The following is a 16169-nucleotide window of genomic DNA, read 5'->3' as shown; positions in this document are numbered from 1 at the left end:
AAAGATAATTTAACAATGCTGAAGTTTATTCAACCGAAAGTAGATAAAGCAAAGAACATATGAAAGTTTGAAAGAAGATATCGAAATAAACAACTGATATTATTTTTTAAATTGTAAATTTTCATTTCTTTTATTGACGTGCTTGTCGCACTAAAATATTATTTTAAACAATAACTTTCTATAACTTTTAAATAAACAAAAACAAATCCATAGTGAAACAAGTTGTTTACGTTTTCATTGGATTGTGTTGATTTTCGTGGTGATACTTCGTACTACTTCGGTCACTTGGCATTAAGTTGTAAATCTCCATGTGTAGGCACATTCACTTTTATTAGTGGCGCTCCTTGATTTATAAGCCTAGTAATATGACACCAACAGATTATTAAAGAGGAGATATTTCTCTACAAAACGGTGCGATTTTCGGAATTTTTTTCAATTGAATTTCTTTCATATTGCACGCACCAAAGTTGAAAAACACCAACATTTTTTTTGTGTGTAAAAAATAAAGCCGCGTTCACCAAAATTAGTGACATAACTTGAAGTAACCTGGAAAAAAAACTATTAAAGACACAAGAAAAAGAATTATATATCGATAAAGCAAAAAGATTAAATTTTATTTAACTCAAAACTTTATCAAAATAACCCAAAAAATAAACGAGATATCGCAAGTTGAAGTTAAGGGAAATTTAATTTTATTTACCAGTTTTCGTATCCTAAACTAGGCTAGTTTGGGATACCTATTAAAAATGGCATTGTTTTTAACATAGATCAGAAGACGCCCTGAGAGGCATTAACGTGTCGATCTCTGCATAAAATAATATATCCAGGAATATCCACTATACTAGAATTTAAGAACGTTTCAGAAATAAAGGCATACGGAGGAAAGCTAAACAAAGCACGTGACTTGAGTTCATAAATTACTAACCCGTGAATATTAGTCTGCCAAAGTTCAGATATTTCAAGCAGAGAATGTTGAATCTCTCAATGTAGCTGTATTGAGTGAGACAATGAAAACTCTAGCAAAACAAATTTGTTTTCTGTCATTTTTGACAAAGGTATACATGCATATATGTTTGTTTTATATATGTTCTTTATTTGTATATCATATATTGAGTACCAATGTACATGTTTTGTGTGTCCATTTTTTTGACAAACCCATTGATATGAGAATAAATGTGCATGTATGCAAATCCAATTATTTCTTTATTATCTTATATAAAAATAAGGAGTGTTTTTGTCTGCCTCTGCGTCCGTCTGACTCACATTTTTTTTTTTTTAAATTGAAGAATTTGTCTCACTTTGGAATATAATAAGGAGAGTAGAAATTATTTTGTCTGAACTCTGGAATTTGGACGGAATTTCAAATGGAACCCTTTATTTACTTAAATGGTGGTTCAAAATTCCATCCAAATTCCTGAGTTTGACAGAAACATTCTCGAGTTTGACAAGATACACCTTAAAAAAATCGAAGGTTACATCTACTGAAACGTTGGGAAAATAACACTCGAGATGAGAACAGTAGTCTGAAGAATCCAAATAATACGAATAACCAATCTTCATCTCAAAAATTCAGAAATTAAAAGATTCTCAAGTTCAAAAGCATTCACCTGAAGAAGGTCGGAGGTTACATCAACCAAAACGTTGTGAAAATCAGAACCAATATGAAAATATTAGCCTGAATAATACAATACATATTATATTTGAATATTAAATACCCTCTCTAAAAAGGTTGATATGCCATAAAATAGAAACACTAAAGTTGCAATAACCAAATTGTATTTTTTGCAGGAGGAGGAACTGGTTTTATTGGTCGAAACTTAAGTAAGCATCTGAAATCGATTGGTTATGATGTAATACTTGTTTCTAGACGACCGGGTCCTGGGATCATCACATGGGTAAGTATTAAAAAGGATTTAATGTTCATTTATCGCTGATAAAAAGAAGGCAAAAAGGGGCACTCGGGCAGAAAAATAATAATTGTCTCAGTTTAGAGGGTTTCCCCTCCATTGGCCGAGACAAATTAACTTAAGTGTAGCATCAGAACAGATACTACACTTTGAGATATTAAATCTTTTATTCACTAGAAAAAAGAAATACAAAATGGAAAAGGAACAAAAAATTTAGGCACAAGGCCAACTCAAAAAGAAGGGAGGGATGAGGTTGGTTGGTCCATCTCATCTCTGTTGGAAATTTAAAAGGATTTCTCTCCGCCAGCATCTTTTATCATAATTACCCTTTAAAAGTTTATTTGTGTGTGTGTGGGGTGGGGTGGGGCTACTTAATCCCAATTTTAAAACATTTTTTATTTATACAAAAAATCCCAAAAAGATAACAATATTAATAAAAATTTCATTTGTGTCGAGGGTGTGGGGAAAATAAAAAATAAAAATGTGGTTATACTACACTTTGATCCCAGCCCGAAGGCCAAGAACATTTTTCTATTTCATTTTTTTTTTTTTTTTTTTTTTTTTTTTTTTTTTTTTTTTTTTTTTTTTTTTTTTTTGGCCTGAAAGCCAAAAAAAGAAAATATAACTTTGTTATATATGGTTCATTGAATTGCATTTATCTGCAAAAGATCTAGTTTATTTGCATATATTTTTTAAACATCCATTTTAATTAATTCCTTATTAGTTGTTTTTGGTTTTCTTATGGGATGATTATCTTTAGTTAACTATTACGTGTAATTATATTCATGCAGATATTCTACATGATTTATACTTGTGTAAAAAGATTATAGTAAACACAAACCTCTTTCTATATATATATTTATGTATGTGTATATATATTTGTTTAAAAAAATTTGCCTACAAAACTCCTCTGTCAGTTTTTAGTCTACAGACATGAAACTTAATATATAGGGTATTCAAACCCATGCAAAACTTTGTTTGGTTTTAGCCGAGGGGAAAATCGTTACAAAAGTGTGAAAATTAAAGAAGTGGAATTTGCCAGGTGAAGGTCAAACAACGGCATTATGAATATGCATGCGTGATGTAAAAGCTATTGGTTCATGGCGAATTGGGTTGAGAATTTCATTTTTAATGCATTTGATATAAATTATGCATTTTCTTTTTTTTTTTTTTTTTTTTACGATTCTAGGCTTTTGCTTTTGTTTTAATTTGTTTTTTTATATAAAGTTTTAAAGACATTTCGAATTCTTTCGCAGAATTCCCCTTATATTAAAGATCAAAAATTAAGAAAAATCTGTATAATGTATTTACCCATCACGAAGCAAAAGTATATTCTAAAAATCACGTAAACTGGTTTTATTTTTAAATAAGAAAATCAAATTTTATGAATAACACAAGAGCAGTTGTCTTGTCCACTATTTTGAAACAATATAAAAAAAAACGGAGATAACTCAATAAGTCAAATTTGTGAGATTTATGTTGTAATGCCTATGAATTCCCATTAACCACCTAAAAATTATTTTCTTTATAAAAATAAAACTACTTGGTTAATTTACGTCATTTTTGGAATGCGATATTTTCATTCCATTACAGGTACATACATCATACTGATCTTTCTTTCTTTCTTTTTTTTTTAATATAGAGGAAATTCTGGATAAGAACCGAAGTGTCTTCACTATTTTCAGTTTATATATATATTATTTTTAGTATAAATCTAAATGTTTCTCTGCAGATCTTGATTTGAAATCGATTTGATAAATGAAATCGATTTCAAATCAGGATTTTTGCTTTTATGTTGTAAATGAAACTTGATGAGGGCACCACCTGCACCCTGAGTAGTAGTACAGCAAACACGACTCGCAAAAAGCCAAAGTTCTTTTGTAGGTTTGTCGAAATGTTAAGAGGAGGGGAAAAAAAGTTGACTGAAGAAAGCAACTTCTCCCAACTTACAGTCGATACAAATAGCAGAAGCAATGTTACACACATACACTGCAAAATAATTTTCCTTCAAACTCTGACTATGAAGTCCAGAAATCTAATGTCGAATGTTGAATTATTCCTTTTTTATTGAACTCAAAAATGACTTATTCATAAAAAATGTTCACAATTCAGTTTATGGCGCAGGATATTTGCATATCACTGCAAAACAAATTATTTGCATAAGGCTGTCCACGATGTTTGGAATGGTCAACGTCCTCATTACCAGACAGCACACAAGATGTGTAGGTGTCCATTATCATCGGGAAGATGTCTAAATCATCTCGTACCCGATCCCGGTAAAATATCTTCCTCATTTTCCACAATGAATGTTGCAAAAAGCATGCATTTTGTTGCTGGGCCACTCACGCTCACATTTGTTACAGTTTATTATTATAGAGTAGTGTATCAGATGTATTTTATGCAGGAATTTCCTTTGACCCAATACTCGTTCATTTTATATAAATCAGATGATTCCATTGTTAGCATTGGTTTTCCTGATATCTTTTCAGTTAGAATTCTTTCCAGAAAGTCATCTGGTATTTACAGGAGGGGCCATGTGAAGGTTTCCAATATCCAAAGTAAAAGTGTTTTTGGAGCAATTGGATTTTCATACACCCAGGTTGTCAGTCCATGTCGTAAATCACTGAGCCACTGTCATCAATTAATATCAATAACCCTTCAAAATTATTGGATTAATTGCTTCTCATTTCGTCCTTTAGTTTTCACATCCCATGAGAAGAAAGAATTGTTGTTTTCTGGTTCAGAGTCTATCAAGTGGCTTCATGTCCTGCCATGAGCGATTTTCATTTTTAAAAAAATCCATCCACATAATAATAATACTGACATAATTGTATACAATGCTCAGGTGTGCAAATTTCGGAAAGCATAAGAGTTTTAAAAGATGCACTATTTTACAAGTATTTTAATGGTGAATGCTCTGACGAATTACAAGCCCTTACACCCCCTCGACGTAAATACACCGACAAACCCGACAAGCAGCAAAATTCCATGCCTTCACAGTAGAGATCCCTCGATGTAAGAAAGCCTTCTACTTTAATAGTTTCTTCCCCAGAACTGCTAGATTTTGGAATTCCCTTCCGGGTTCCTGCTTTTCCAACTGTACTGACATGCAGAAGTTCAAGTGTAATGTAAACAAACATCTTGCTGCTCAACTCCCTACATAGTATCCCTGCAACTTATGTCTCTGATATTAGTCCCTTGCATCAAAGTGGCACTGTGCCTTGTTTGGGGTGAAAATGTAATAAAAGAATTTTTGTTAAGTATCTTGACAACCAACAAGTGATGCAGGCAATTAGTTTTATGCTTCAGCAGTTTTGAGTGTGAAAGAATGTTTCTGAAAGTCACAGAAGTTGTGCTGTTTTCTGACTTTCTAGACATGTCCACATATGTTAGACACATGGACATCAAAAAGGTGGCGATGAAATGGTTAATCATTTTTACTAAGCGCAACATTTTACAAAAGCTGATAAATGAGGTTTAAAGGTTAGAATATTTCTTAGCCTAATTCATCAAGATTAGCAGCACGTAGGTAGAGAATCAAAAATAATGGAATGTTGCTAAGAATGGTTGTGCATTACATTGACAGCAAGTACAAGGACATTTACTTACATTTCTTTGTGACTTTTATTCTGTTCAGGAAAACACTTCGAAGGCAATGTTGACAGTAGTACTTCTAAGTGGCAAATGAGGAAGAATTCTGATCTTAATTCATGATCACCTATTCATACAACAGTTCTAGACTCAAGGGGAGTAACTCTAGTCTCTATATAAATAAAATGAACTCATTTTTTCCCGTCTGATTTTGACATTAATAGGATTAAAAATCAAGATATTTCATGCAAATATAATATGCACAAACGGCAGAACAATATCTGAGGTGTGTTATAGGCTTATTATTTCTCAAATTCCTCGATAATCTTAGATTTCTATACTTTTTCTGCTGAGAAGTCACAGCCAAAATCGGTTAAGATCAATGGAAGTGGTAAAATATTTTCTCTCTAATAAATTCCTCCTCCCCCTGCCACCACTTAACACCGTTTGGGGATCGTTCACAAGGAACAGTTGAGAAGAGAACACCGGTTTGGCTTCGTAGTTCTTTCATGTGAAGTTATTTAAAATCACTAAACTAAGCTGCAGTGCTCTGTGGCGTAGTGGTTAGCATGCTGGACAATTCACATTATATTTTCACGTTCGCGCCGACCTACCATAGTCGTTTTTTTTTTGGTTTTTTTTCCTAAACAACTGGAATGGACTTTTCTTTTTTGTTTTTTTTTTCGCACTTTATTTTCCTACTTTTACTCATGACTCCGGGTTTGATCCTTCCTACTTACCTACCATAACATTTTTTAAAACTCCTCCCCCCGTCCCGGAAACAAACACTCGGGCAACGCCGGGTACCCCCGCTAGTCTATAAAATAATTTCTTCTTGAAGGAGCATAACTCTAGTTCCTTGATCTGTTCCATACAAACAACTGTAAACCTTCCTCTGTAAAACAATCTTAATTTATTATCTGAGAGAGGAACACTTTACACCTGTTCACTCTAACTGTACAGTTATCACATAAGTTTTTTTAAATATTTCTCTTTAGAATGTCCTTGCTGATAGATTCAATACATAGTGATAGCATAGACAGTAAAGATCTTTAAACTTTGTAATTTGTTTTATGGTCATCCTTTGTACTTCTCTTTAAAAAATCCAAATTAAGATGTTTTCTTTTTGTGACACAGTGATCATCTTCATGATCATGCACCGATAAGACAACAGAAGACGAGTACTTGATGTAAATCAATTAAGCTCTGTGTGTGCACGTGTCTCTGTGTGTGCCATACCGTCACATAGCATAGAAAATGTTATCCGTTGTTAACTAAAAAAAAAATTGTACAAAAACATAAAAACTTTAATTCTAAGATAAAATGAAAATTACAAAACTTTTTTCTTTTTAGAAAAATTTAAAGCAAAATGGATTACCCCCAAATTGTGAAGCTGTCGTTGGTTTGGCTGGTGAAAATCTCATGAACCCCCTAAAAAGGTTGGTGAAACTCTTTTTACTAAAGAATTATTGTATTTGAAAAAAGCCATAATTGCTGCAGTTCCTTTGTTTGAATTCACCACTCCTAAAAAGTTGAAGTTTCATTGTAAGCCTCACCCACAAACAAGCAACCTACCCTAACCCTAAGCCACACTCACAAACAGCCTACTCTAGCCTAAGTCACACCCACAAACCAGCAGCCTACCCCAACCTTAACCTACACCCACAAACAACCTCCCCTAACCCTAAGCCACATCCAGAAACCAATAACTTACCCTCATTCTAAGCCACACCCGTAAACAAGCAGCCTACCCTATCCCAAGCCACACTCACAAACAAACTCTAGTCCTAAGCCACACTCAGAAACCAGCAACTACTGTTGATAATGGTGGATATTTTTCTACCTGTCACCAATGATCCTCAAATAAGAATTTCAAACATTTTTATTCCACTCAATCGATACATAAAACTTGCCATATTCACTAATGGGCCAGGAGATCAGGGTTCAATTCTCGATCATAGTCATACCAAAGTCTTTAAAAAAATAGTCCTTGATAACCTCTTGCTAAATACTCAGCATTATAAGGAAAGGATCAAAGGCAAATGGAGTAATCCAGGGAATGGAGTAGCACTCTTCCCTACACCTTGATACAGCAGCTAATGAAAACAAAGCTTTCGGATCACTTTTGATTATTGTCAGCAATTTAGCTTGTCTTTTCATATTTATTGTAGTTCAGTTGCCTAATACTTCATGTAAAGTAGACCATATATCTGTGAACCAGGATTTTTTTATTGCATATTCACCCCAAATTAGACACAGTACCACTTTGATGTAGGGGATTACTATCTGGGACATAATTTGCAAGGGTACTATGTAGGGGTTTGAGCAGCAAGATGTCTGTTTACATTACACTTGAACTCCTGCATGTCAGTACAGTCAGGAAATCCCAAAGTCTAACAGTCCTAGGGAAGAAACTATTAGATTAGAAGGCTTTCTTACATCTAGGGATTTCTACTGTGTAGGAGTGGGATTTTGTACCTTGTCTGGTTTGTCGGGGGTATTTACGTCGAGTGGGTACAAGGGCTTGTAGTCCGTCAGAGCACCTACCATTAAAATATTTGTAAAACAGACAGAAGGATGCAACATTTCATCTATGAGTAAGCAGTTGACGTCTAGCTGTTAGTGCAGGACCTATTAGATTGGTGACTCTCTTTTGAACCCTGTCTAAGAGAGAGTGACTAGTAGCAGATGCACCAGCCCAAATGTAGTAATATGGAAGAATGGTGATCTTGTAGAGGTACAGGATACTCTCAGGTCTATGTAACTTTCTAGCATAGTAAAGAGAACCCACTTTCTTTGCAGCCTTGACAATGCCTCTAATGTATCTGTTCCCCATGAACGTTAAGCCGAGGATTTTGAATGAAATATTTTCAGGTAATGTATCATTAGCCATGGCTATTATGGTTGAGCAGGTTTCTTGTAATTATTAAAGGAAAGAAGCTTAGTCTTGGCAGCATTGAATGTGAACATCCATTTTTATCCCCATTCCACTTCAGACTGGAGGTCTTCTTCTAGGGTTTCCGCCATTGCCTTGGATACGTATTCACTCATTTTTTTCCCTCATGTCTGTTATAGAGCATGGTGTCATCAGCAAAAATATACCCATCTCAGAGACAATTTTATCAAGGAGATCATTTATGAATATCAGGAATAATAAAGGTCCAAGGATCGACCCCTGAGGTACATCCGCATTTATATCATTGTATTAACATATGACCATTAAGGACAACCTGGATTCTTCTAAGTAGGATTTAATTATATTATGTATTCATCCAGTAATACCATAGAATCTGATTTTCATGAAAAGACCATCGTACCATACCCTGTCAAAGGCCTTAGATATTTGTAGGGCTACTTCCCTAGCCTCCCCTGCTTTATCCAGTGCATGGTATATGCGTTCAGAGATTACAGTTAGGATATCTGCAGTAGAACGGGCTTACCTAAACCCATACTGTTAGTCGGGCAGAAGTTTAGCTGCTGTGAACTGGTGTACTAGAGCTTGGTTAATTATGGACTCGAATATTTAGTTAAAAAGAGGGAGGAGGCTAATGGGGTGATAATTTAATGGGTCAGTTCTTTCACCAGGATTCTTGTAAACTGGTACCACAAAAGCAGTTTTCCAGCAATCAGGGAAGCAAGTTTTGTTAAGGCATTTGTTGAAAAGTTTGGAGAGAACTGGAGCAATATCAGCGGGACATTTTTTAATAGTACAGCCAGAATGAGATCAGGTCCACATGCTTTTGAGATGTCTAGGTTTTTTATGATATCATGTACTTGAGAAGGAGTGATTTTCAGATCATCGTGTGGTTTCTATCCTCAGAGAAAAATCTGGGAGAGAGTGGTTTGCTGGATCCAATGTAGAGTTGGAGGCAAACTGACGGGCAAGCAGATTAGCCTTCTTGGTTGCCATGCAAACAACTTCAAGATTGTTGGATAGTGGGGGAATTGTTGATTGTCCATTATTTACTACACTGGATTTTCCAGAAATCACGAGTTCCTAATTTCTGCGTTTCAATGCGTTTTCTGGTGGTTTCAGTATATTCTCTCTTGGCTGTGGCTATTTCCTTCTTACAATTACTTCTAGCTTCTATAAACTTTTGTCTATTTGTATTGGATTTATGTCTGATAAATCTGTGGTATGCATGCTGCCATTGAGCAATGGCAGCTACGCAAGTAGAAGTAAACCATTGGGGAGTGGGGTTTGCTATAAAACTTACGTGTGGGAACATGTGCTCCAATTGTCGCTTTAAACCATTCAGTGATCTCATTTTTGCTATGTTCAGCAGGAAGAGAGAAGATATTTCCCCATGGATCATCTCTGATGTGATCCTTGATGACATCCCAGTCAGCCTTATTGTAGGACCTTGTCATTTTAAGCAGTGGCTCTTCGACTTTGGGTCAAGAGTTTATGGTGATGTTTACAATTATCACAACATGATCAGCATTTTCGAGAGGGTAATGGGCATTTGTTACACAATCCTCAGGAACTGTGGTCAGAATTATGTCCAGAAGTGATGCTTACTGATCCTGACAATGTGAGAGACGGGTCAGAAACATTACTCTGTGTCAAGGAATGGGATATAGAAAAGTTATGTGTGATGTTACCAGCTGTGTCAGTGTATTGCATCATTTAATAAGGAGAGGAGAAAGTATATCTTTTGGCAGCCGCATAACTCTCACTTCCCTTATTTTGTTCTTTAGTCCTCACATTCTATGAGCGTTTTTTTTTTTTTTTTGACAAAAAGAGAAGAATTGCTGTTTTTTTTTTACCATAAAGTAGTACTTTTTATTTTTAGCTCTTTACATCAAGTAGCTTCATGCCTTGTCTGGAGCGATTTAAATAATATATATCTGATGAGACCCACAACTGTTGTAAAGCATTTTGGAAATATAAGTAATCTTTAGAATAAGCCAGATGGATTAAAAACATTTCCCACCCCATCTTAGCTGATATCAACTCTTTGGATGGGACTGCATGAAGCGCACGCAATTGTGCTTTAAACAGAAACATTCATTTCGAACGCACCCCTGTCTCCTCAATTAACCGTTTATTTTATGAAATTATTTTCACATAATCACTTGAATTAAAGGTAAACATACAAAAGTTAAGTATCATGATTCAATTTTGCTCTGAAAAGAAACATTCATTTTGAACGCGTCCCTGTCTTCCAAAAGAATCTATATTTGATTTTGTAAACTGGTCCTTTCTGCTTGCGCAGTGATAAAATTCACAAATGCATTTCTGATGTTAGGCTGTATAAAAGTGTCAATTTTGGTCATCAAAATCAGACATTCTTCTTTAATTTAATTTTTTTGACGATTAATTTTTGATACTTACCAGACATATTCCGATACAAAACCTACATAATAACACTCCCAGACACATCAAGTACCTTTGTATGAAATTTAAAAATAATTGGCCCAGCCGTTTCAGAGTTCATAGGGAATGAATTCACACACATGCATACAAATTTTTTTATATAATGATACATATAGAGATAACTAAATTAAAATGTTGAAACATTCATCCCATCTATTTAAAATACTAGCATGGGTGCCCGGCGTTGCCCGGGTGTTTGAAGGTGTGTGTTGAGCAAAAAAAAAAAAAAAAGTGGTAATAGGAAGGCAGGCTCGAACCCGTACTGCGAAAGAGGAAAAGAATGTGAAAAAAAACTGACGTTTTTGCTGTTACGACCATCGCCAAACCAGAAGAGATGTAGGTTTAAATTAAGGCTAGACGGTCGAAACGATACTGATCTTGTGAAAATCCGTCGCCTCTGTCGAAAGTTTTAGACAGACATGCAAACATACATACATTTTTATATTGGTAGCTCAAATTTTCGACCCAAAGTGATTAAAAAGCTTGCCCTATCTCTGAATACCCTTTATGTCAAAACTTTTATGTTTAGAGATCGCAGAGGTCAATTTTTTTTAACTTTGACTCCTATTAATGACCCCTTAACATTTATTGTTTTGGGCTCAAATCAAGTTATTAAGTTAGATCCATGTCCAAGGAACCTATATCTAAAATTTCAATTGTTTATACCCAAAATTGTCGGAGGAGTTTGGTAGAGTTCTCAAAGGTCAAATTGTTGAACTTTGACCCCTTAGCAGCCAAATTTCTGGCCGAAAACGGATTACAAAGATTTCCCCAAATCTCAGTACCCTGTATATCAAATTTCGAGTCTGTAGACTTAAAATTGACAGTTATTGCATAGGGAAATGTACACAGACACACAGACACGTTCACTTTTATAAATATAAAGATTGTTTTAACACAAATAGATCTGAAATGGATAGGTAAAGCAATAAAAGAAAGAAATTTTTTTAATTATCCTTAGCGTATCTGCTTTAAAACAATGTATGTCATTAATAGTAATTTGTTTGATGAAATTGGTGGAGAAAATTTTATTAATGCTGATTATTTAGCATATATATATATACATACACACATATATATATATATATATATGTACATAATTTTTTTCTTTTTTGTAAATTTTTGTTCTTTCATTTTTATTAGAGTTTGTTTTCACCAAACAAAATTCAGATTAGTGGTCTACTTAAGAGAATTCGACAGCAGCTTTGTTGCTGTTGGCCTAAGGTATATTTCTGTTCCATTCTAGACGCCTACTCTTCCAGGCTGTACTTTATTATTGGTTTATAGCTGATCACTGCCGGGAAATGTGTAGTTGACCTTGTGTCTAACCTCCTGCAGAGTTAGCAAATAAACACACTAAAAAATAAACCCAATATTAATCTGCTTTTGAATATAGAAGATTGCAATAAGCATTATATTTTAAAATTGAGACAGATACTTGCTGATTGATACAACTTGATGGTTAATCATTAATGTTAGGAATCAAATAAAACATACCTTCTTTGTTTTAAGTAGGATTCACATTATGGAAGTCAATCCAATGTCAACAAAAGGGAAATTAACATGGAAGCATGCTTTGTGTTTAATACGCAGATAGGATACTGGAGAGAGAGACGTCTGTTTTTATTTACATTTCAAGACGAAAAGAAAGAAAAACATCAACTCGCTCATATACAGATCACCTAAAAAGTACGTCATCACAAATCCATACACAGACAAAGGGAAGCAACTCTTTACACGGTCCAACAGATCACTAATTTTTAATAAAAATAACTAAGATGAATATATTTTAATAATAATAATAAAACTTTTTAAATAATCGTGAATATGGCCCTACTTCTAAGAAAAGAAAGTCTTTGTCACCATGTATGGATAATAACTTTTTTTTTTTTTTTCTGTTCTAGAATAACAAAATACCATGTAACAAAACTAAAGTTCAACTCCCCCCCCCGTCTTCCTAAGACAAAAGAAGATGAGACTGAAAAAAGAAAGCAAATGAAGGAAAGAAAAAAAAAAGAAAGTGAAAAAGAAGGGAAACGTTACTGAATTGAAAACAGCACAGTTCATTGTAATAATTGCTATTACCGAATGGATTATTATGAGATGCCATGTTTAAATTTCAATGTTTGTTTAGTGTTTGGAAATCCTATTCGATTATTCCAGAATAGAATTACAATCAAGATGCTGTAAAAACAGAAAGTGTACACTGTAGAGAGTGGCCCATGTTTACTTAATAAAAGTATAATAGGTAAAAGACAATAACAAGAAATGAACAATTTATTCTAGGAAGAATATTTCCCTGATGTAAGGTGGTGGCAGTGGAAGTAAATTTCAGCATGTGAGTGAAAATTACTCCGACTTCTTGTATGTATGACTATTTTAGGAGTATTATTTTTTATTTATTTATTTATTTTTGCAGACTGTTTTCCTCATCTTCATAGTTGTTGTTTCATCACATTTTGGCCAACAAAAAAGAAAAAGAAAGAAAAAAATGAATACTCAAATTATGAAGCCTCATCTCAAAGGATTCAAAAAAATAAAATATTTTAGGAGTGTCAGGCAAGCTGGAAAAAAAATGTAGAAATGACTGAAAAAAAGTAAAACGGATGCATATTATCTGAAAACATGCATTAGTTCTTGGCAGAAAGCATGACCATAATAGAATTCTATATATATATATATATATATATATTGTTGGTGTTTACAGACCTATAATAACTGATGGAAAAGGAAAAAAATTGACTTTACTTATTATATAGATTATATTAGCTGATAATGACAATTATTTTTACATCAGAACAAAGAGACCTTTTTTTTAATATTAAATTTTAATTTATTATTTCATAGGAAATATTATCAACAATAAATTATGCAGATAAATGAAGAAATCCATTTTTTTATATTTTTCTTATCATTATTAGATGGGGACCAAGTTTTGAAAAAGAACTTTATGACAGCCGAATCAAAACAACTCGAACATTAGCCGAAGTTATTTCAAAAGCCGATAATCCACCAAAAGTGTTTGTGAGCACATCTGCTGTTGGTAAGTAATCTACGTATTCTCCAATTTTGTATCAAGAAGCTTTTTTTTTTACTTTCCTATTTTTATTTGATTGTAATCCTCTCAAGTTACAATGTATGTCATTCTAATATCAAATTTTCCTTTTCTTGTAAAACTTCTTTTCTATAATTTAATATAGACTATAATTTATTAAATTGATGATTTTAAAATTAATTTTATACCTATGTAGTAGGTAATCCTAACATAAACTGTATGATCAACTTGTATGATAATTTATATAAAAGGGCAGTTTTCTGGCTGTCTGTATAGTACAAAACAAGCAACTACAAAGTTGGTATATTCTTGATCGGTGTTATCCTGAATAAATGATTTATAAAATTAGGGAAAAAAAATTATTCACTTTTTTAGGGTCAACTGAGCTAGGTTTCATCAGAGTGTCATTTTTTTTCAGCCATTTCTAATGTTATCTATTATATAAATCTCAAACATCTGTTTGTTTGTGTGTTCGTATGTCTGCTAAAAACTTTCACCGGCCGCATCAGACCGAAACCGATACCATCTGAAAGAGTGGTCTCTCTGATGCATAATATGTGAAAATTAGAAAAAGATTAATTCTGTGGTGGTCAGCTGGACCACTTATTGCACTTTTCGCAATCCGATTTTTGCAAGTCACATATGCGTAGCAAATTGAAAGTATTTTAAAAATATTATTTTGCAGGATCATGATGTCATAAGTCGTCGTGGTCTGATAGGTAAGCCAAAGCATGTTCGTGCTAGGCTTGATTTTGCAAATGAGTATACAAGCAAGCCTCTAGAGTTTTAGCATAACGTGCTTTGGTCAGATGGGACCAAAATGACTTGTTTGGCACTCCAAAAACACATAAAATTTGGAGGAGGATCCATTATGATCTGGGATTGTTTTAGTGCAGGAGGTGTAGGAAAAGTGGAAATAATAAAAGGAAAAATGAATGGAGCAATTTATATGAGTATCTTGGAGAAAAACCTTAAAGAAAGTGTGAAGTTGCTCAAATTGAAATCAGACTGGATCTATCAACATGATAACGATCCAAAACACACTGCAAAACTCACAAAATTGATTTAATTCAAATAAAGTGAATGTTTTAAAGTGGCCTAGTCCATCTTTCGATCTCAACCCTATAGAGAATTTATGGGTACAATTTAAATTATGGGTCCATAGAAAAGAACCTTCAAATCTGCCAAAATTGGAGAGAATTTGTGTGGAAGAATGGAATAAAATAACACAAGACACATGTAAGAAGTTCATAGGAGATTACTCAAAACGTCTGCATGATGTAATCAACAATAATGGTTATGCTACAAAATACTAGATATTATTTTGTAAATGTTTTTAAACTTTTGTGTTGCTAATTACTAAGTTTTCTTTTCGCGTTGTGTTAAATTGTTATTTTTTATTTTTCCCACGGTTCCTATCTTAGTTTCAATACATTTTCTATGTTTATAAAAAAGTTTCATTACCATTTGGAAGCTAGAAATACAAAAACTGACAGTTTCAAATGTGTATTGTAAACTTTTGTAAATGCACTGTATATTATTATCTATATATTAATACCATAGTACTTTTAACGTACGTAGTACGTACATGTGTCACACTTTCCAGATTATGAATTATTCGATTGGAAGATCCTATTTATTAAAATGGAGGATAGAAGGTGATAACAAACTATGAACATTAAATTGGTATATAGATGCGCTAATTTAATATTCATAGTATGTTATCACCTTCTATCCTGCATTTTAATAAATAGGATCTCCCGATAGCACATCTCATGCTCAGGCATTCCTCAACTGGAAGGAGCTAGAAGATCCGACTTGTTGAACGAAAAGTAATTGACAAAGTAAAGCAAAATCTTATTGAGAAGGAAACTAAGAAGTGGTGGGAAATCCTAGTTAAATTGCTGGGCATCATCAGGTTTCTTGCCAAGCAGAACTTGGCACTATGATGAAAGAAGTCAAGAAAACAAGGAATTTTTTAGAATTAGTAAATTTATTGGCCAAGTATGACCCTGTGCTCCGTGAACATTCAGTAAAATTCAGCCTGGGAAAGAAATCGCTACTTCACCAGAAATTCAAAATGAATTTTTAAGCACTTTGGCAAAGCAGGTGAAAAAGAAAATCATTGATATTTTTGCATAATTTTTTATAGCACTCCTCATGTATCTCACACAGACCAGATGAGTGAGGTGTTGCGCTACGTAAAAATTAACGAAAATGAAGTGAAGGTGGAGGA

At 33.6% G+C, this 16169-nt stretch overlaps 1 protein-coding gene across 1 annotated transcript in view; it reads left to right on the top strand.

Annotated features, from left to right (window-relative positions):
- Positions 1-16169, top strand: part of LOC145297571 (epimerase family protein SDR39U1-like) — a 39442-nt gene that overhangs the window by 4133 nt on the left and 19140 nt on the right. Inside the window, exons 2-4 of the mRNA XM_080143587.1 lie at positions 1789-1895; positions 6852-6937; positions 13800-13921. Coding sequence (XP_079999713.1) covers positions 1789-1895; positions 6852-6937; positions 13800-13921 — 315 coding nt within the window. The remainder of the gene's footprint in view (positions 1-1788; positions 1896-6851; positions 6938-13799; positions 13922-16169) is intronic.

The sequence above is a fragment of the Euprymna scolopes genome, chromosome 18, assembly GCF_053919585.1.
Source record: "Euprymna scolopes isolate OS-2025 chromosome 18, ASM5391958v1, whole genome shotgun sequence".
In the NCBI taxonomy this organism is placed as follows: Eukaryota; Metazoa; Mollusca; class Cephalopoda; order Sepiida; family Sepiolidae; genus Euprymna; species Euprymna scolopes.
This window is presented reverse-complemented; position numbering and strand designations above follow the sequence as displayed.